The sequence below is a fragment of the Gekko japonicus genome, unplaced genomic scaffold, assembly GCF_001447785.1.
Source record: "Gekko japonicus isolate JY-2015 unplaced genomic scaffold, Gekko_japonicus_V1.1 scaffold1471, whole genome shotgun sequence".
NCBI lineage: Eukaryota > Metazoa > Chordata > Lepidosauria > Squamata > Gekkonidae > Gekko > Gekko japonicus.
In genome coordinates, this window is record NW_015163647.1 from 266,730 (window position 1) to 288,213 (window position 21,484).

The 21,484-nt window shown below is 55.9% G+C and overlaps 1 protein-coding gene across 1 annotated transcript in view; it reads left to right on the forward strand.

The window, feature by feature from the left end:
* Positions 1–21,484, forward strand: part of PLD3 (phospholipase D family member 3) — a 22,793-nt gene that overhangs the window by 367 nt on the left and 942 nt on the right. Inside the window, exons 2-11 of the mRNA XM_015407653.1 lie at positions 4,947–5,021; positions 6,541–6,591; positions 8,798–8,952; positions 10,620–10,803; positions 14,586–14,706; positions 15,100–15,227; positions 15,407–15,607; positions 16,458–16,597; positions 18,241–18,406; positions 20,194–20,293. Coding sequence (XP_015263139.1) covers positions 4,947–5,021; positions 6,541–6,591; positions 8,798–8,952; positions 10,620–10,803; positions 14,586–14,706; positions 15,100–15,227; positions 15,407–15,607; positions 16,458–16,597; positions 18,241–18,406; positions 20,194–20,293 — 1,321 coding nt within the window. The remainder of the gene's footprint in view (positions 1–4,946; positions 5,022–6,540; positions 6,592–8,797; positions 8,953–10,619; positions 10,804–14,585; positions 14,707–15,099; positions 15,228–15,406; positions 15,608–16,457; positions 16,598–18,240; positions 18,407–20,193; positions 20,294–21,484) is intronic.

A 21,484-nucleotide genomic window follows, 5' to 3' on the forward strand; every position in this document is an offset into this window, starting at 1 on the left:
CCGACAGCCAGCCGCCTCCCCTGCCCGTCCGTCCGACCGGCTGGCTCGGGGCGGGGAGACGGGCACCGCTGGCTCTGCGGCCGGGGGCAGGGGAGGGCGACCCCCGGCAGCAGGAAGCCGGCGCTTTCCAGACGCCCCCTCCCCTCCCCTCCCCTCCCCTTCCCTGCCCGGCCTCTGTTTCTCCTGGGCCAGCCTTGCGGCGGGGGGTGGGGTCAAGGGAGCAGCAGGCGGACCGGCCGGGGCACTGGCTGACTCAGCGGCCGGGGAGGGGGCCGGGTTGGGAGGAGGCGCGTCTCTCTCCAGGCGTCCGGGGCCACTTCCGCACGGTCCTTGTTGGCACACTCGTGTGTCCCGGTGGGGCCCCCCCCCTAAAAAAATGTGTTTTGCTTTCGCTAGTAGTCCCGGAGGGAGCAAACCACAGGTGGAAAACGGCACGGGGTGTCCCCTCTAAGTTGCGAGCGAGCGAGTTGGCTGGTTGCTGGCTGCATAAATCAGTTTTCTCTGGAGCCCCATCCCCTTCCTGAGCGGAGGCAAAACACTGTGAGCTGGAGGCTAAAAAACTGTGAGCTGGCTCACACGGACTCAGCTTAGAGGAAACACTGTCCGTGGCTTGGCCTGGTCAGTCAATGTGGCCTCCCCGTGGCAGGCCCAGCTGCCTCTCCAAGGGGTGGGCTGTGTTTGTTGTGTTGTGTTTTGGGGGAGGGGGTTTCACTCAGAGAAGTTCCAAGAACCAGTGCTCCCTCTAAGCTGTGGAGTCCTGTGAGCAAAAATTCTACTATGTGAGCTGCTGGCACTCAAGTTGTGAGCGAGCGATTTGGCTCCTGCATCCATTAGTTTGCTCTAGAGCCCCCATCCTTCCTGAGCCGAGACAAAAGTGTGTGAACTGGAGGCTAAAAAACTGTGAGCTAGCTCACGCTAACTCAGCTTAGAGGGAACACTGGGGGGGGGGGACCTGAAGCCATAGGGGGAAAAGCGAGTGGCCAAAGTGGCAGTGTGGAAGTGGCCTTTGAGATCCCAGAGCGGGCATTTTCGGGCCAGTGCTCCCGAAGGAGCGGCAGAACCAAATGGCCAGGGGACCAGGCCCAGCGGGTGGGAGGGAGCCGCGGGGTCCAGGGGCTCCAACCCGCACGAGGAGGGCTTCTGGAGTCTGGGCCCCGTGGAGGGGGAGAGGGACACTCGGGGAAGAGAAGGGAGAACTGGCGGGTTCGGGTGTCGCAGCCAACCGACCGAGGTCCTGCCTGGGGGATTTCAAGGCAAGGGACCAGCTGGAGGTGGGTTTGCCCTTGCCGGCCTCTGCGTAGCAACCCCGGACTTCCTTGGGGGTCTTCCATCCGAGCACTAGTCACCAGGGCCGACCCTGCTTCGCTTCCAATGTCTAACGGAATCAGGCTAGCCTGGGCAGAGGGGGATGGTGGGTTCCGTGGGGGGGCTTCCGCATTGCCTCTCCGTGAGGACCAGAGCAGGGGTGGGTGAGGAGAGGCCCACCCAGGTGGGTGAAGAAGAAGGTCCAGGGAAGGGGTGGCAGGGCGGAGGGGTCTCTCAGGGGATGCCCATCGGCAGGCTTTGCCCCAGAGGGTGCCACGTCTGCTGCCTTCTCGTGCTGTATGAGAGCTTTGCAAATCTGGCTTCTCTGCCCATCAGCTGGCCTGGGCCTGGGTATTTGGAAGGGAACCACCCGGGCACGGGGGACGGAGTTCCAGGAAGTCATGCCTGTCTTTGGGAGTATCCCCTTTCTCTGCTCTGGGGAGCGATTCTGTTCACCACCTTCTTCCCCGTGGTTTGTGGAGATGCCCCAAATCCTTTCCTGTGGTTCATGAAGACGCCCAAAGCCCAGCTGGTAAACCACCTCCTTCCTGCCTGCGAAGAAGACCTCGCCTGAGCCACCCCCCCCCCCCCAGCACACATCCAGCCCGAAACACGCACAGTTGAAAGGCCTGCCTGCCCCCTCCCCGCCTCCTGGAGGCACTCCACGCGCGCACACACTCAGTTCCCAGACTGACCCCAGTTGTTGCAAACAGGTCCCGGGGCTAAGCTGACCTGGGTGGCATTGGAGGCCCCTGTTATCACGCCAGATAGGAGTTGCAGCTCATTTGGGGGATCCCGTTTTAATAACGTGTCTGCCTCACCGGAAAGTCGGGAGAGAGAGAGAGTAGCATCCCCTTATTCTCCAGAAGAGAACAGACCCCCCCCCTCATTTTCAAAACATTTCTTTGTGGGTCAGAAAGAGAGAAGTGGGGCGTGAGTGAAATGAAGGGGGGGGGAGACCAAAAGGAGGCAAAGAGGGGGGGCAACATGCTGCCTCCTCCCCCTCCCCACACCTTTCCTTCACTGGTTAACAAAACAGGGGGGCAGGTTCTGCACACACACACCCCTCCCCACTCAGTCAGACAGCAATGGGCCCCTCCATGGAGAAACCAGTGGCATTGATTCAGTCAGTGGCTTGAAGAGCTAGGGATTTCAGAAAGCAGGGGCGTGAGGGGAGGGGGGAACCTTCCGGCCTCCTGGAAGGCTGTCCCATGAATCATCTCCTGACCAATGTCTCGCCATACAAGACCTCGTGGGCACTCAATTAAATTGCTGAGCAGTCGGGTTAGAGCGGATAAAAGGAAGTCCTTCTACACCCAAAGGGTGATGAACACACACAGTTCACGGCCACAGGAAGTGGCGGCGGCTACAAGCAGGGACGGCTTCAAGAGGGAATTGGATAAATGTATGGAGCAGAGGTCCATCGGTGGCTACTAGCCACAAGCAATGTTCCCTCTAAGCTGTGGAGTCCTGTGAGAAAAATTCTACTTTGTGAGCTACTGGCCTTAAAGTTGTGAGCGAGCCATTTTGCACCTGCATAAATCAGTTTGCTCTGGAGTCATCCCTTCCTGAGCAAAGACAAAAATGTGTGAGCCGGAGGCTAAAAAATGATGAGCTAGCTCACACTAACTCAGCTTAGAGGGAACACTGGCCACGAGGTATAGACAGGAACTCTCAGTCTGGGGCCAGGGATGCTCTGTGTTCTTGGTACTTCGGGGGGGGGGGGGGCCACAGGCGGAGGCGCCTGATCCAGCATTGGCTTCTCTTCTGTTCTGATGTTCAATGCTCCCTTTAAGCTGTGGAGTCTTGTGAGCAAAGATCCTACTTTGTGAGCTCCAGGCATTAAAGTTGTGAGCAAGCGATTTGGCTGCCGCATCAATTAGTTTGCTCTGGAGCCCCACCCTTCCTGAGCTAAGGCAAAAAAATGTGTGAGCCGGAGGCTAAAAGGCTTTGAGCTAGTTCTCACACTAACTCAGCTTAGAGGGAACACTGCTCCTGACTCAAAAAACGAAGGCCACTGGATGCCGTTGCTGGCACTCGGAGGTCCCTTCCTTGCCGAGGCCGCTGCCTCCCTGACTAAAAACACAAGGCCTTCCTCTTTGGCTGGGTGGTACAAAGCACTTGAAAGGGGGTCCGGGGGGGGGGGGACTCCTCAAGACATGATGTGAAGCCCTGTTCCTGCAACTGCAGCTCTGCTTTCTTGGGAAGCCCCAAAGGAAATCGACACTTTCCCACACTTTCTCTCCCCTTCCAATGCACTGTGGTGATCGCTCGCAAGTGCATCTGGCGGTTTCCCACAGTAGGATCAGGTGGTGTTCCACCTGGGGCTCTGGAGTCCCTCCTCCCGGTCGGAGCTCAACCAGTTTCCCTTGGTCTGTTTGCAGATCGCGCCGGCCCTGCGAGGAAGGAGCAAAGACTCAGCCGCCAGGCCTGGTCGGTTGCGATCCTGTCTCATTAACCTTTTAGTGTTCTTTGAGGGGGTGAACAAACATGTGGACAAGGGGGACCCAATAGATATTGTTTACCTTGACTTCCAGAGAGCTTTTGCTAAAGTTCCTCATCAAAGGTTCCTAAGTAAGCTCAATAATCACGGGATAAAAGGACAAGTCCTCTTGTGGATCTAAAACTGGCTAATTAATAGGAAACAGAGTGAGTGTAAATGGGCAACTCTCTCATTGGAGGGTGGTAAGCAGTGGGGTACCGCAGGGATCAGTACTCAGTCTGATGTTTTTTAACTTGTTCATTAATGATTTGGAGTTGGGATTAAGCAGTGAAGTGGCTAAATTTGCAGATGAAACTAAGTTGTTCAGGGTGGTGAAAACCAGGGAGGATTGTGAGGCACTCCAAAGGGATCTGTCCAGGATGGGCGAGTGGGCGTCAACGTGGCAAATGGGGTTCAGTGTGGCCAAGTGCAAAGTGATGCACATTGGAGCCAAAAATCCTGGCTATAAATACACATTGATGGGGTCCGAACTGGCAGAGACTGACCAAGAGAGAGATCTTGGAGTCATAGTAGATAACTCAATGAAAATGTCTAGACAGTGTGCAACTGCAGTAAAAAACGCCAACACTATCCTGGGGATTATTAGGAAGGAAATTGAAAACAAATCAGCCGGTATCATAATCCCTCTGTATAAATAGATGGTGTGACAGTTCTGGTCACCACACCTCAAAAATGATATTATAGCATTGGGAAAAGTGCAGAAAAGGGCAACTAGAATGATAAAAGGGTTGGAACACTTTCCCTATGAAGAAAGGTTAAAACGCTTGGGGCTCTTTAGCTTGGAGAAACGACGCCTGAGGGGTGACATAATCGAGGTTTATAAGATTATGCATGGGATGGAGCTGGTAGAGAAAGAAGTACTTTTCTCCCTTTCTCACAACACAAGAACTCGTTGGCACTCCATGAAATTTCAGTAGCTGTTAGCCACAAGGTATAGATAGGGGCTCTGGGTCTGGGGCAGGTGATGCTCTGTAATCTTGGTGCTTGGGGGGGGCAACAGTGGGAGGGCTTCTAGCGTCCTGGCCCCACTGGTGGACCTCCTGAGGGCACCTGGTATTTTTGGCCACTGTGTGACACAGAGTGCTTGACTGGATGGGCCTTTGGCCTGATCCAGTATTGGCTTCTCTCTTATTTTGAGGTTCTCTGGTTGGTTCTTCCTGCCTCTGTCCCCAGCACTCCGGAAAAGATGAAGCCCCGTGTCACCTACCAGCAGGTAATCCCCTACGGCCTCATTCACGCTTGCTTGCTTTGCATAAGACGTCCAGTGAACAAGGTGGTAAGGTTAGGATCAGAGTACTGGGGGGACCGTGAAGAGGAAGCCCCTGCCTAAGGCACGGCATCCCAAAGCAAATTTCAAAGGTAGAAGGCAATGCTGTAGAAACTAAAGTGATGCAGACAATCGGCACTGCAGCAGGCAACAGTCAGATCACATAGCTAATTCCAAACCATGCCAGATTATATATGATCAACAGGGGGCGGGGGATTTCTCTATGACCCTGAAGAGGAAGTCTTCCTGAACGGGCCCGTCGCTTCCGGCTGAGTGGCGCGTCCTGGAATGGAGCTGGGAGCGGCTGTGCCTCGTCCCTTTCTCCCGGCGCCAGGCCCAAGTCAGAGGTCACACAAGGCGGCAGCACGTCCGGCGTGATCCCAGGGCCCTGCCGGCAGCCTCCAGTGCAAGTCGTGTGCCAGCTGCGTAGACGGATCACTGGGGTCCGGATCTTCCTGGGCACGGCTTAGGGTGGCTGAACCGGAGAGGGGTGGGTCTGCTGGAGGTTTGTGCAGGGGGCCTTCCTGGCACCTTGTGCCCCGTGTCAATTCACGTGACTTTTAGTGTGACTCTGTGAATCCCAGAAGTAGTCACGGTATTGGAGGCCACGCCAGGGCAGGGGAGCTGTAAGAGGGTACAAAGGCTGAAATCACTAAAGGTGAATGAAAGATGTATAAAAATATTTCCTTAAAAAGGTAAAGGTTCCCTTGCTCGAAAGCCAGTCGAGTCCGACTCTAGGGTTGCGGTGTTCATCTCCGTTTCCAAGTCGAAGAGCCAGCGCTGTCCGAAGACGTTTCCGTGGTCATGTGGCCGGCATGACTAAACACCAAGGCGCACGGAACGCTGTGACCTTCCCACCGAAGTGGTCCCTATTTATCTACTTGCAATTTCTTGCTTTCGAACTGCTAGGTTGGCAGGAGCTGGAACCAGAGACGGGAGCTCACTCCGTCATGCGGCACTACTCGGGTCTCGAACTGCTGAACTACCGACCTTCCACAGCCTGTGCAGTTCAGCGTCTTAACCATTTGAGCCACCGAGTTCAATAACACAATAACCATATAACTAGATAAAGCCACGGTGTTCTTACAAGGAACAACAGTAGTGCAGAGAAGTCAAGTCCCAAAAGTATTCGATGTGTCTCACTCCTGTTGTATTGTAATTCCATTGTCCAACTTGACATACGTTCATCATAGAGTGGACTCATAGAGTTCCTGGAAAATCCCTATGGTCATGGAATCCATAAGCCGTAGAGACGCAGAAGTCCGGATGCAGGCTGCCGCATTTCGAATAATTATTTTTCAAAACCAATAGGCTGCCGTCGAACCCAGTCTCAGTAGTAGCACATACAGGAGCCAGTTTATTCAATCACAAAGGATCACGGGCTGTCAGAGGGGCAAGGTCTGTGGCTCCTTCCCTTCCCTGTTGGCCTGGACCGCCTTTAATGTTCTTCCTCCCTCCCTTCCAGCTGAAGACCCTGCCTCACCCCAAGGACCTGTGTCCTGGCCAGGCCCCTCAGGTCAGTTTCCTTCCCGGTCCCTTCGGGCTGCCGCTGAATGTCAGAACCCACAGCCAACAACGTACTACACGCTTATCAGGAAAGGTAATACCACGTGTGAGAGAACAGCCCCGACAGAACTTGTGACTGACTCAAGGTCACACCAGCGGCTGCAAGTGGAGGCGTGGGGGGGTCATGCCCTTTCTGTCCTCCTGCCGGTCAGGGCGTTCCACCAGCAGCTCTTTCCTGCTTTACTTGGAAATCTAGAGTCTTCCCTTTTTAAAGATTCTGGAAGTTTAGGCTCTGTGAATTCCATCGCCGCAATGGAAAATGTTACGTTTGATGCTACCCGTCGTAGATGCTTCAGTGGGGTTTTGTGGGAGTGGTGGGGGTGCGCCCCGTCCTCCTGATGGGACACGCATGAACACGTGTGAAGCTGCCTCGTACTGGGTCAGACCCCCCTTGGTCCAGCCAGGTCCCTTTTGTCTGCTCAGACGGGCAGCAACTCTCCAAGGTCTCAGGTGGAGGTCTTTCCCATCTCCTCCTGCCTGGTCCTTTTCAACTGGAGATGCTGCCGGGGATTGAACCCGGGACCTCCTGCATGCCAAGCAGAGGCTCTGCCACGGAGCCACAGCCCCTCTTTACAGATCTCCAGGGTCTCAGGTGGAGGTCTCTCCCATCACCTCCTGCCTGGTCCTTTTCAACTGGAGATGCTGCCGGGGATTGAACCCGGGACCTCCTGCATGCCAAGCAGAGGCTCTGCCACGGAGCCACAGCCCCTCTTTACAGATCTCCAGGGTCTCAGGTGGAGGTCTCTCCCATCACCTCCTGCCTGGTCCTTTTCAACTGGAGATGCTGCCGGGGATTGAACCCGGGACCTCCTGCATGCCAAGCAGAGGCTCTGCCACGGAGCCACAGCCCCTCTTTACAGATCTCCAGGGTCTCAGGTGGAGGTCTCTCCCATCACCTCCTGCCTGGTCCTTTTCAACTGGAGATGCTGCCGGGGATTGAACCCGGGACCTCCTGCATGCCAAGCAGAGGCTCTGCCACGGAGCCACAGCCCCTCTTTACAGATCTCCAGGGTCTCAGGTGGAGGTCTCTCCCATCACCTCCTGCCTGGTCCTTTTCAACTGGAGATGCTGCCGGGGATTGAACCCGGGACCTCCTGCATGCCAAGCAGAGGCTCTGCCACGGAGCCACAGCCCCTCTTTACAGATCTCCAGGGTCTCAGGTGGAGGTCTCTCCCATCACCTCCTGCCTGGTCCTTTTCAACTGGAGATGCTGCCGGGGATTGAACCCGGGACCTCCTGCATGCCAAGCAGAGGCTCTGCCACTGAGCCATGGCCCCTCTTTACAACTCTCCAGGGTCTCAGGCAGAGGTCTTTCCCATCACCTCCTGCTTGGTCCTTTTTAACTGGAGGCGCTGCTGGAGATTGAACCTGGGACCTTCTGCGTGCCAAGCAGAGGCTCTGCCACTGAGCCACAGCACCTCCTCATTACACTGATCTTTGGTGGCATTTTACATTCCAAATCATGACAATAAAAAGCAGTTAAGAAACCAGATCCTACAAAGAGTTCTCCCTCACAGACCCTCATAATTTGTGAGGATCTCACCAGCCCAAGCGGAGAAGACCATGGGGGGAGGGAGGGAATTCCAGGCCTTGCATAGCTCTGGCTTGCCATCTTGTTGGTATAGCTATTCATGCTGGGACACCTGGTGAGGGCTGCTGGGTTCAAGCCCCGGGGGTAGAAGAGGAGGAGAAGATTGGATTTATACCCCTGGCCCTTCACTCGGAGTCTCAGAGTGGCTGACAAACTCCTTTCCCTTCCCCTCCCCACAATAGACATCCTGTGAGGGAGGTGGGGCTGAGAGAGCTCTCTCGAGGACTGCTCGTGAGAGAACAGCTCCGACAGAACCACGGCTTGCCCAAGGTCATCCAGCAGCTGCAAGTGGAGGAGTGGGGGATCAAACCCGGTTCACCCAGATTAGAGTCCCCGCACACTTAACCACGACACCAAACTGGCTCTTTTGTCCACACACTTTAACCCACCCCCCGACAAGGGGGGTGGGCTGCAGCCTGTGGCTAAAGGAACATGTCTTGTCCCTCCAGAGTCTTCACCGAGGCAGCATTCATGATGCAGTGCACCAAACTGGCTATAGAAAGCGTGGTCATCTCCGCCTCTCCTTCCTTCCTTCCTTCCGTCTCTCTCTCTCTCTGTCCCCCAGGACTTCCACTGCATCGTGGCGACGGCGTTTTTGGGGACCATGCTGGTGGCCGCCCTCCTGGTCCACACCTTCCTCTTCCCCTTCCACGGTTCCACCCGGGGGGAGAACGTGAGGACTGCCTCCTACCTGGATGACCGGTGCAGTGACCCCTGCAGGTGAGGGGCAGGGGCTGTCCTTCCCCTGGACTCCCTGGGGTTTTCTGACAAAGTTGCTCCTGCCCTCTGGAGCAGGACTCGGGTCCAGATTCTGGAGCTCCCGTGTTCTCTGGGGTGCAAATCAAAGTTCAGTCCTGACAACAGAAGTTTGCTCGGGACTCTGTTCCTCCTCGCTGAAGCGGGAGCATGTTGCACCCCCAATGAATAAAATCCGCACTGACAGCCTGGAATGTGGGGTCTGCGGTGCTGGACTAGAAACTGGCCTGGCCTCAGAGCCCAGGTGAAGAGAAGAGACTGTGGATTTATGCCCCCCGACCCTTCACTACCCAAAGGAGTCTCAGAGCGGCTTACAGACTCCTTCCCCTTCCCCTCCCCACAACAGACAGACACCCTGTGAGATAGGCGGGGCTGAGAGAGCTCTTGACAGAAACGGTTCTTTTCAAAGGACAGCTCTCATCAGAACTACGGCTTGCCCAAGGTCATCCAGCCAGGTGCAAGTGGAGGAGTGGGGGAATCAAACCCGGCTCTCCCCAGATTAGAGTCTGCGCACTTAACCACAACACCAGACTGGCTCTCGATGGATAAGAAAGGATGCCCTGGAACCAATGCTCCCTCTAAGCCGTGGAGTCTTGTGAGCAAAAATTCTACTTTGTGAGCTGTTGGCATTAAAGTTGCGAGGGAGCGATTTGGCTCCTGCATAAATTAGTTCGCTCTGGAGCCCCCATCCCTTCCTGAGCCGAGACAAACGTGTGAGCCGGAGGCTTAAAAAACTGCGAACTGGCTCACACTAACTCAGCTTAGAGGGAACACTGCCTGGAACAAAGTTCGAGTCTGGTGGCCCTGTAAAGACCGACAATGTTTTAGTCAAGGTGTGCGCTTTCGTGAAAGGAAGCTTATGCCTTGAATGTGACTTTGTTGGTCTCAAAGGTGCAACTTCGTGCCTGCAGATGAAAGCTTCTACCTAGAATTAAACTTTGCGGGTCTTCAAGGTACCACCAGACTCAAATCTAGAATCTAGAGCAGGGGTCATTTCCTGCAGGAGCGCACGGGAGCGGTGCTCCGGCAGTAAAGAGCCCAGGGGGCGGGCACATGCAACAAGCCCCGCCCCCTACTCCCAGCAGCCCTCAGTCAGAGCAAGAAGCAGCCAGGTAAGCTGCAGAGCCCCCCCGGCCCAAAACAGTCCAGTGGCACCTTCAAGACCAAGTTTTATTCTCTGCGAGGACAGATCTGCACGTCCCGCCCCCCCATAGCTAGCAATCCAAAACAGTCCAGGGGCACCTTTAAGACCAAGTTTTGTTCAGGCACAAGCTCTCCCTCCTCTGCGAGGACAGATCTGCATGTTCCCCCCCCCCCAATAGCTAGCAATCCAAAACAGTCCAGTGGAGCCTGAGCGGTGGGTGTTGTCTTCTGACACACTTCCGGTGACGTCAGGGGTGTGTGGCATGTTATGCTAATGAGTTATGCGAATGAGCCCCTGCACCTCTTTTTCTACAAAATGACCCCTGACTAGAGGATACCCAAGAGAGGAATGGGCTAGGGAGGCAGGCAATGTATCTTTTTTTGGGGGGGGGCCACCTTTAAGGGCTTGGTGGGTCAGACTCCTGCATGCACCCCCGGAGGGGGTCCCCTGCCCCGCCTGCCTCCTTCAGGGCCTCTCCTTTCTTTAGGATCGTTCTGGTGGAGAGCATCCCCGAGGGGCTGGCGTATGAGGACAACAGCACCATCAGTCCTTCCACCTTCGAGGCCTGGGCGAAACTCCTCGCCGACGCCAGAAGCACTGTGGACATCGCCGCTTTCTATTGGACCCTCCAGAACAAAGACACGCACACCCAGGATCCCTCAGCCAGCCAGGTAACGGGTCAGAAGGATGCCTTCTCGGAGATGTCCCTCCACCAGGGGAGGGAGAACCCCCCCTCCCCCCCGGGGGGCTGGTATTCTCTCTGACTGCAAAGCAGCGTCTGTTGGTGAAGGGGATGTTTGTGCAGACCAGGGGTGACCGAACTTGCTTACCGTGAGAGCCACGTGGAATAAACGCCAGACGCCTGAGAGCCGCAAGGCATGAGCAGGTATCACACACACACACGTTTTTATTGAAAAATATGCGGATTTGCTTTTTATTGACATTGAATGAAAGGAGGAGGAAGGGGGGAGAGAGAGAAAGGGAAAGAAAGGAAGGTGGAAAGATGGGGGGGAAGAAAGGTAGAAAGAAAGCAACTTTCAATGTGTCCTCCAGGGGCCCCCCCCATGTCAGCTGGGTTTGCTTGGAGAAGGGATTTAAAGAGACTAGTCAGTCGAGGCCCAATGTCAGCTTCCCAGTCAAATCATTCTCCACACACACTTTCTTTAGTGAAAGGTTTATTCAGAGATTTGAAGAATTTATACCCTGCCCTTCACTACCCAAAGGAGTCTCAGAGCGGCTTACAAACTCCTTTCCCACCCCCTCCCCACAACAGGCACCCCCTGGGAGGCAGGTGGAGCTGAGAGAGCTCTGACAGAAACTGCTCTTTTTCAAGAATAGCTCTTATCAGAACTACGGCTTGCCCAAGGTCACCCAGCCAGGTGCAAATGGAGGAGTGGGGAATCAAACCCGGTTCTCCCAGATTAGAGTCCGCGCACTTCACCACAGCGCCAAACTGGCTTTGAGATGCTTATGGGTTCAGACTCTTTGTCAGGAGGACTGAGGTGCCAAGGCGGGAAAGTTACGTATAATCACAGCCTCAAAATTCTATTCATACACATCAGCAATACTACAAAGACCATGAAAGATATACGGTCAACAACTAGCCAAACACAGAATCCACTTCAAGGACACTTCCCATGTGAAAGATGTCTTTGAGGCGATACGGCCTCCCTAAACTCTACCCGCACTCACCCCACCCCCCCAAGGAATGCAGTGGCGGGCGAGGGCAAGCGATAAGGGTGCAGGGATAACAAAGGGTTGGGTGCGAGGAGCAAACAGGATACAGAGAGCGTAATTGCACTGGGTAGAAATACAACAGGTGCAGTAGGCCAAATGCCCGAGTCTGACAGGCTTTGAGAATGCATTTGAAGTTGCTTTCTTTCTCTGCTCCCCTCACCTCAGGCCTACCCAGGGAGGGACACAGAGAGGCCTGCCTCCCCAGCCGCCCTGCTGGGAGCCGCACACTATGTGTGGAAGAGCCACATCTGGCTCCCGAGCCACGGTTTGGCCACCCCTGGTGTGGAGCAAGAGCAGCCCTCTGACCTGAGGCCCCTGGATTAAATGCCGTGCACTCAGCAGCACCGTGACAGGATCGATTCTCTTGCAAACAGGCATGTAACTGGGCAGCCAGTCAGCCTTGGAGTCCCTGAAAGGGCCCTTTGAGGGAGGAAAGCAGAACATCCGTTGGTTCGGGGTCTGGACAGAAAAGGCTTTTGATAGAATTCGGAAGCCGTGTCACGGTGATTACATGGTAGTTTCCAAAATCCGTAGGAACCCACAAATAAAACTCAGGATTTCCTAAAAGGTCTCGTCCTGTGGGGATGTTAACAGCTGCATGCAGCTTCTGTTGGCCAAAGCATATCTCGTTTTGGTTGGATTAAAAAGAAACAAAAGCTTGACAAAGAGGAGGAAGTGAGGAGTGAAACCGACATCGATGGTGTGCAGCTTTGCCGGGCTTGGTAGAGATCCGGCCGAGGGCTGACTTGGTTCCTCCCGGAACACTTCTTGGTCATTCTACCCCCAAGTAGCACCCATTCAGGCTCAGCTGGGGGCTAACCTGCCAGTCTGAGTGCGCATGGGGGGCGGGGACAACTCCAAACACCTGTGTACCATCGTTGGGCAAACCATGTGGGGCTTCCAGTCAAAAGACATTAGTTACAGAGAGTCTTTGGGGCCTGCAGTTCTCACGGTCAAGCTGTTCCCCTGGAAAGAAGGCACTCTTCTTACAGGTTGAATGGAAGGGCCCTGGCATACCTTCCCCACGGGAGTAGTAGGGCTGGGTCCAGGCAGATCGCTGCCCCAGGCCGCACCGCCCCCTGCCAGGCCTGAACCGAGCCCTGCCTCACCGCTTGTTTGGGGTAGCAAAACATCTCCTCCTGCTGTCACTGGGTGCCAGGCAAGCCTGCAGCCACAGGGGGCATTTCGGGGCCATGCCCCCTTAATTAAAAGGCCCCCCCCAATGGCCATGCTAGGAACCTTATTTTGGACCATGACCTCTACTGCGAAGTATCTCTCAAGTTTAACAGCCCCAGATCATCGCAGAGCATACATGCTTGCACGCTTTCATGTTCTGCCGTCAGAGGTGCTCTTAGGGAGGTACCGCCAGATACCCTATGTAGACAGGCTTTGTCCTTAGGGCTCTCTAAAAGCTATAGAGTCCACTACACACTCCGCTGCGGTGGTTCAAGTGGTTAAGACGCTGAACTGCAGGCTGTGGAAGGTCGGTAGTTCAGCAGTTCGAGACTCGAGTGTGCCGCATGATGGAGTGAGCTCCCCTGTCTCTAGTTCCAGCTCATGCCAATCTAGCAGTTCGAAAGCAAGACATTGCAAGTAGATAAATAGGGACCGCTTCGGTGGGAAGGTCACAGCGTTCCGTGCGCCTTGGTGTTTAGTCATGCCAGCCACATGACCACAGAAACGTCTTCGGACAGCGCTGGCTCTTCGGCTTGGAAACGGAGATGAGCACCACAGCCCTAGAGTCGGATTCGACTGGCTTTCGAGCAAGGGAACCTTTACCTTTACCTACTCCATACTTCATTGCCCCCTCTATAGGGATATCCGATCTCGTTTTATTACTCCACTTCTAGAGGGCGAGGACTGGCGCTCTGATGACTTGTCCACTTTCTTCTGTTTAATTCTAATTGCGAAATAATGGAGGCTCTTGCCAAAATTGTTATATTCTGCAATCAGAAGACGAGGCTTGAATAGCCAAGTGTAAGCGGCTGACGCATCTTAGTATTTCCCCGTATTTCCATGACGTTTTGTGCTTTCAGTGCCAATAAAGGTTTTGTGTGTGTGTGGCCATGACCTAGGTGGTCCTGGGCTAGTAGAAAGGGGGGGATTGTTGGAGATGTATCGAAAGGGCCTTTCTAAGCTTTCCTTGCCCTGTGGAAGGGAACTCAAAAGGCATTTAAAAGCCCTTCTGATTTTCTTAGGAACTGCTGCTGGACCTCCTGATGGCACCTGGTATTTCTGGCCACTGTGTGACACAGAGTGTTGGACTGGATGGGCCTTTGGCCTGACCCAACATTGGCATCTCTTATGTTCTTATGTTCTTATGCTGCACTCGCTTGCCCCGTCCCTCGAAAGGACGATCTGGAAACAGGCTCGAATCCTCCCCCTTTAAAGACAGGCATTCACATTAATTGAATTAACTTTAATTTAACTGCCCCCTTGAAAATTTAAATGCCCCCTGAACGGAAAAAACCTGGGGAGCTTCAGAGTGTCCCTGGGGGGGGGGGGGCCTGGGGGGGAGGGTTGTGATGCCAGATGGCAGCCCTCCCATTTGCCTCTGCCTGCAGTGCCAGCTGGAAGCACACTGTGCCCCACGGGCAGCCCAGTGCTCTCGCCTCCTCGTGGCACCCCAGCCACGTGCGCCGGAGGAGCAGGGCTGTCGGTGGATTGCCGGGGAGGCAGCCGTGTGAGCCCCTCTGAACCCTTGTTTGAAACCCAGGGGGAAGAAATCCTGGCCGAGCTGCTGAAGCTGTCTGGGAGAGGCATCGCCACCCGGATCGCGGTCAACCCGCCTTCTTCCCGTCTGCCCAGCACGGACCTCTTGGCGCTGGAGGAGAGCGGTGAGTGCGGGGAAGGGGCCGCCCAGCTGAGAGGTCTTTCGCCATCTCCACGGGGAGATGCGCACACCCTCAGAAAGGGGCTCTGCCGCTGGAAGGGGGCCAGGTCCAAGAGTGGCCCTGAGTCCCAACACTCCCTCTAAGCCTTGTGGAGTCTTCTCCGGAGCACAAATTCTCCTTTGTGAGCTCCTGGCCTTAAAGTTGTGAGCTATGAGCCATTTGGCTACCGCATACATTAGTTTGCTCTGGAGCCCCATCCTTCCTGAGCTGAGACAAAAATGGGTGCGCCGGAGGTTAAACAGACCGTGAGCTAGCTCACACTAACTCAGCTTAGAGGGAACACTGCCCCCCCCCGAGGGCTCAGAGCTGAAGGGCCGTCTCTCCGGATCCCTCTAGGAGCACAGATTCGCAAAGTGGACCTGCCGAGGCTGACGTCTGGAATCCTCCACACCAAATTCTGGATCGTGGACCAGACGCACGTCTACCTGGGAAGCGCAAACATGGACTGGCGAGCCCTCACCCAGGTGACGGGCTGTGGGGGGAGGGGGGTACCCTGGAAGCAGCTGCGCCTCTTCTGAGCGTTGGAGCACATGGCATGGCAGGGAGCCCGGCCGTGTCTCTCTGGGACTGCGCGGAGGGGCTCCTTGGCGGCCACGTGCTTTGGAGGGGCTGGCTCCGGAAACGTCTTCTGCTTGGCCCGCAGGTGAAGGAGCTGGGCGTGGCCGTCTACAACTGCAGCTGCCTGGCCCGGGACTTGGCCAAGCTCTTCAAGGCCTACTGGGCCCTGGGGCTCCCGAACGCCACCATCCCCTCCCCCTGGCCCGCCAACTTCTCCACCCCCTACAACAAGGAGGCACCCCTGGCTCTGCAGCTGAACGGCACCAATGCCGGCGTGTACCTTTCGGTGAGTAGTGGGCACGTGGGGGCCCCTGCTGCCTGGCCAGGCATTCCTCTGGAAGCTCCCCCTCCCCTCCGAAAACATCACTTCCCCAGTCGGGGCTCTTTTTGTAGCAGGGACTCCCTTGCATCTTAGGTGACACCCCTCCCCCCTAATGTAGCCAATCCTCCAAGAGCTTACGGTAGCCCCTGTAAGAAGAGCTCTGTCAGCTCTTGGAGGATTGGCTATATTAGGGGTGTGTCGCCTAAGATGCAAAGGAGTCCCTGCTACAAACAGAGCCCTGATTACATTCTGGGAGGAAGCCCAGGGGGGTGGCCCCGATCCAGAGGGCAGGACCTGTGTAAAGAGGGCACTCTGTCTGCCCCCAGACCTGTGCATTTTGGCTGACAGAGTTCTCTGGGCTCCATCCTCAGGAGCAGCAGAAACTCGGATCCCTGCAGAAGGGAGGGGTGGGCCTATACTGGTTTGGTGTCGTGGTGAGGAGCACAGACTCTAATCTGGAAGAGCCGGGTTTTATTCCCCACTTCTCCACATGCAGCTGCTGGATGACCTTGGGCAAGCCATAGTTCTGTCAGAGCTGTCCTTGAAGAAGAGCAGTTCCTGCCAGAGCCCTCTTGGCCCCGCTTGCCTCACAGGGGGTGTCTGTTGTGGGGAGGGGAAGGGGATTGTAAACCACCCTGAGACTCCCTCCTTCAGGTAGTGAAGGGTGGGGTACAAATCCCATCTCTTCTGCGTCTTCTAGACAAGTCCTCTCTTGCTGTGTCCCCCCCACACACGCATAAGTCCTTGGGCCAGCATGCCCATCCCGACTGCGCCCCTTTCTGAAGGTCTCTTCTCTTTCTGTGCCGCCCCCCAGAGCTCCCCCCCAGCCCTGTGTGCCCCGGGGCGGACCAGAGACCTCGAGGCGGTGCTGAGCGTCATCGACGGGGCCCAGGAGTTCGTCTACGTGGCCGTCATGAGCTACTTGCCCACCATGGAGTTCTCGCACCCCAGGAGGTAACTGGGGGCTGACTGGCTGACAGGCAGTGTGCCGCACCCCAAGCGCTTGCCCCCTTTGGGCCCACTTGCCCCCTACCCCACCCCCATGTTCCGACCCCATCCCTGCCTCGGAATAAGACTGGGAGGGGAACGCGTTTTTGTCCAGCAGGCAGACAGATGCTTCCGGGGAGCTTGTGAGGGGCGTCTGACAGAGAGGTGCTCTTCCCCGGCATTTGGCAGTCAGGTATACTGCCCCTGTCTCAGGTGTCTCTTGGCTAATGCAGCAGTTAACAACCTGGCTCCCAGGAAATAGGCATTCCAGCAATGCTCCCTCTAAGTCTTCTGAGCAAAAATTCTACTTGGTGAGCTGCTGGCATTAAAGCTGAGAGCGAGCGATTTGGCTACTGCATCAATGAGTTTGCTCTGGAGCCCTCCTTCTCGAGCTGAGACAAAAAATGTGTGAGCCGGAGGCTAAAAAACTGCGAGCTAGCTCACACTCACTCAGCTTAGAGGGAACACTGCTCTGGAGCCCTCCTTCCTGAGCTAAGAGAAAAACTGTGTGAGCCGGAGGCTAAAAAACTGCGAGCTCCTGCAGGAAATGACCCCTTTTCTCGGATTTTTATAGCGCCATCTGGGGACTGGGGTGTTGTAATGGCAAGAGAGGTTGTTATTACTTTGGGCCCGCAGAATTAGATTTTCTCACTGAGGCACTACTTATGGGGCAGCCCCAAACAACAGCTTCCGTATAAGGAGACAGGACTGAAAGGAGTCCCTGGAAGTGCCTAGTCGGGCTGAACAGGTAGAGGTGCCAAAGGTTGCCCAGACCCCCACCCCCACCCCCCTGCGGAACAGATGAACACATGAAGCTGCCTTCTACCAAAGCGGGTCATCAGTCCATCAATGTCTGTGTTGTCTACCCAGACTGGCAGTGTGGCTCCCCAGGGTCTCAGGCAGAGAAAGGTCTTCCCCATCACCTGCTGCCTGGCTCTGTTTTACCTGGGAATGCCAGGGATTGAACCAGGGACCTTCTCAGGCCGATAGCTGCCAGGATTTTTTCGCTGGGGGAGCATTTGAGTTTTTAAGGGGGCAGTTAAATTACAGCTAATTAAATTAATCTGAATGCCGGGGGGGGGGGCTCTGAGCCTGTTTCTAGCGCTTCCTTTCAAGGGAGAAGCGCCGTGAGCTTTAGTTCCTGGGGGGGAAACAGCTTAGAGGGCATTTAATTGCCTTCAGAAGCCATTTAAACGCCTTTTGAGTGCCCTTCCACAGGGCAAGAAAGCTTAGATACATCTCCACCAATCCCCCTTTCTGTTAGCCCAGTTCCGCCTAGGTCATGGTCCAAATTAAGGTTTCTGGCATGGCTATTTGTGGGGCAGGTCTTTTAATTAAGGGGGCGGCCCCCCAAAATGCCCCACCGTAGCTATGGGCCTGGGCCTTCTGCATGCCAAGCAGAGGCTTTGCCAGTGAGCCACGGCCCCTCTCCTCCCAGCTGGGGCGGCTTCGGATGTGCCACTCTTAACTCTCAGACATTCCCCCCCCCCCGCCCTCGCTGCTGAAGCACACCGGGGCCAGGGAACAGGCTGCGCGGGCAGGCCGAGGGGAGCGCCGCTTGCAGACGGTGCACGGGGGGGGCCCCCTATTCAGCCTTGTCCTCCCCTCAGGTTCTGGCCGGTGATCGACGACCACCTCCGGAAGGTGGCCTACGAGCGCAGGGTCCGCGTCCGCCTCCTGGTTGGCTGCTGGAAGCACTCCAAGGCCACCATGTTTCCGTTCCTGCGGTCGCTGGCGGCCATGCAGGACAATCGCACCCGCTACAGCATCGAAGTGGTGAGGGTCTTCTGGGGAGGGCGGGGGTTTGTGGTGCTTCTCTGCTCTGGGCGGGAGCTGGGCCCGTTGTGCTCAGAGGCCGGGCTGCCCATTCAAAACCAGCCCAGAGCCGGGCAGGCTGCCTCCTGGTCACGGCCAGGGTGGTGGTGGGGAGGAGACGTGGAGGGGGGGCTCTCCTTCCTAACCTCCTACTTCACAGTCCTCACCATTTCTCAAAGCAGGGGGGGTCGAGAGCCAAGGCTCCCTCTAAGCTGTGGAACCTTGTGAGCAAAGATTCTATCTTTGTGAGCTGCCGGCACTAAAGTTGTGAGCGAGCGATTTGGCCGCTGCATCAATTAGTTTGCTCTGGAGCCCTCCTTCCTAAGACAAAAATGTGTGAGCTGGAGGCTAAAAAAGTGTGAGCTAGCTCACACTAACTCTGCTTAGAGGGAGCACTGGGACTCGAGACCCTCAGGACACTGCCCCCGACTCCCCTGGATTCCAGAATACCCTGAAGCCTTTCTGTAGGGATGCCGGTATTATCTGCGTGTGCGACTCTAGGAAATGTGGAGCACCACAGTGGTGGCTGGAAATCTCAAGGCATGATAGGAGACTGGAAAGCAAAACTGAATCCATTTAAGGAACTCAAAAGAAGTGGCACACCCTTTCACCCTCAATGGGCGGAAGTATTTTTGAGCACATTCCTTAGCCTCCAGCGCCCAGCCTCTGGCTTCAAGGGGCCTCTGTTTTCTACAAGCCCCTCTCCCCAGCCATTACCCAGGGCTCTCGTGGCTCCAGAGGGAAAGGATAGACCACTTGACTGTGGGCGGACTCTCCTTTCCGAGAGCTCCGTCGATGGGGCTTCTTTCCAAGCCGAAGGAGAGAACCCAGGCAGGGTTTTCAGAACTCCTGCAGTAGGAGGGAGAAATGGTTTCTTACAACCAAAACAGCAGAGAAACCCCACTGGGAGTTAAACCTGCACACAAAATCAAGCAAAACATTATAAGAACATGAGAGAAGCCAATGTTGGATCAGGCCAATGGCCCATCCAGTCCAGCACTCTGTGTCACACAGGGGCCAAAAATAATAGGGTCCAGCAGTGGGTCCAGGACCCTAGAAGCCCTCCCGCTGTTGCCCCCCCCCAATCACCCAAGAATACAGAGCATCACTCGCCCCAGCCTGAGCGTTTCCTACCTAGACCTTGTGGCTAATAGGGGCCACTGATGGACCTCTGCTCCATAGGCTTATCCAATTCCCTCTTGAAGCCGCCGCCACCTCCTGTGGCTGTGAATTCCACGTGTTGATCACTCTTTAGGTGAAGAAGCCCATCCTTTTATCTGTTCTAACCCGACTGCTCAGCCATTTCATGGAGTGCCCACGAGGAGTTCTTGTCCATTCAGTCCATTTGGACACGTTCTCCCCTTTCCTGTCTCTCTCGCGCGCACAGTCTCTTCAGCCTAGCCTCCCTTGCAGGGTCGTTGTGCGGATGGAATGGATGAAGGGAGAGCCCCGTATGCCGCCGCCTTGAGCTTGTTAGGAGGAAAGCTGGGGGTGGGGAATGCACAGAGTGCTTAAATATCAGCCTCCGTCTTTGCCCTGCCGGCCCCCCTTCTGTCCAGGGCTGCAGCTTCTCCCGCCGTTTGCGCAGGAGGGGGGATGAAGGCGGCTCCTCCCGTTAACGGAGAGCCCCGGCCGGAAGGGGCTCCCCCCCCCCACGCGTTCCTTTCGGCCTCCTCTTCTCTGCGGGATCCGAGTCCTCCAGCACCGCTTCCTACAATTGTTCCCCTTTCTCTCTCTTCCTCTTCCAGAGGCTCTTTGTGGTCCCGGCGAATGAGACGCAAGCCCGGATCCCCTACGCCCGGGTGAACCACAACAAGTACATGGTGTCCGACCAGGTGGCCTACATTGGTGAGTAGTGAGCGAGCCCAGAAACCGGGGCAGGGTGAGGTCCGCCCCCCCCGCCCTCCGAGAGATGCTGCTTGGAACACCGGTAGTGGCTTGAAGCCTGAGGAGAAAGGGCCGCAGGAGCCATGTTAGGAGTGGGTGCAGGAATCGTAGAATCATAGAGTGGGAAGGGACCTCCAGGGTCATCTAGTCCAACCCCCCGCACGAGGCAGGAAATTCACAAATACCTCCACCCACCCACACACACCCAGTGGCCCCTGCTCCGTGCCCAGAGGGAAGCAAAAATCCCCCAGAATCCCAGGGCCAATCTGGCCTGGAGGAAAATTCCTCCCTGACCCGAAAGTGGCAATCGGCATTTCCCTGGGCGTGTAAGAAAGGTCCACGAGAACCAAGCCCCGAGGCAACCCTTCCCGTCCTTCCTCCCTTCTTGTGAACTCCTTAAGTTCACAGAGTCTGCATTGCTGTCAGAGGGCCATCTAGCCTCCCAAGAAGGAGAGCCACCACCACCTCCCGAGGCAGCCTGTTCCACCGAGGAACCGCTCGAACGGCCAGGAAGTTCTTCCTCATGTCTAGCCGAAAACTCTTCTGACTTAATTTCAATCTGTCGGTTCTGGTCTGACCTTCTGGGGCCACAGAAAACAACTCAGCACCATCCTCTGTCAGACAGCCCTTCGAGGACTTGAAGAGGGTGATCCTGTCCCCTCTCAGTCGTCTCCCCTCCAGGCTAAACAGACCCGGCTCCTTCAACCTTCCCTCATATGACTTGGACTCCAGACCCCCTCACCATCTTCGTTGCCCTCCTCTGGACACACGGTCCAGCTTGTCTGTATCCTTCTTAAATTGCGGTGCCCAAAACTGAACACCAATACTCTAGGTGAGGTCTGACCAGAGCAGAGTAAAGCGATACCATCACTTTGCGTGATCTGGACACCGTGCTTCTGTTGATGCAGCCCAAGAAGGCAAGCAGGACAGCCCCTTGCAGGACAGGAACTCAGAAGTGGGTGGGGAAGAGGAGCCGGGGGGGAGGGAGGGAGGGGTGGGCAGAGAGAGGACGGCTGGCGGGAGCTGGGTCAGGCGAGACTGGATCGGTTCATCTTGGAAGACCCTTTCGGACACGGCTGGCTCCAGTGGGGTGGGTGGGGCCAGGCATTCTCCTCTGCCTGGTGGGGCTCCCCAAAGCCCACCCACCCCCTC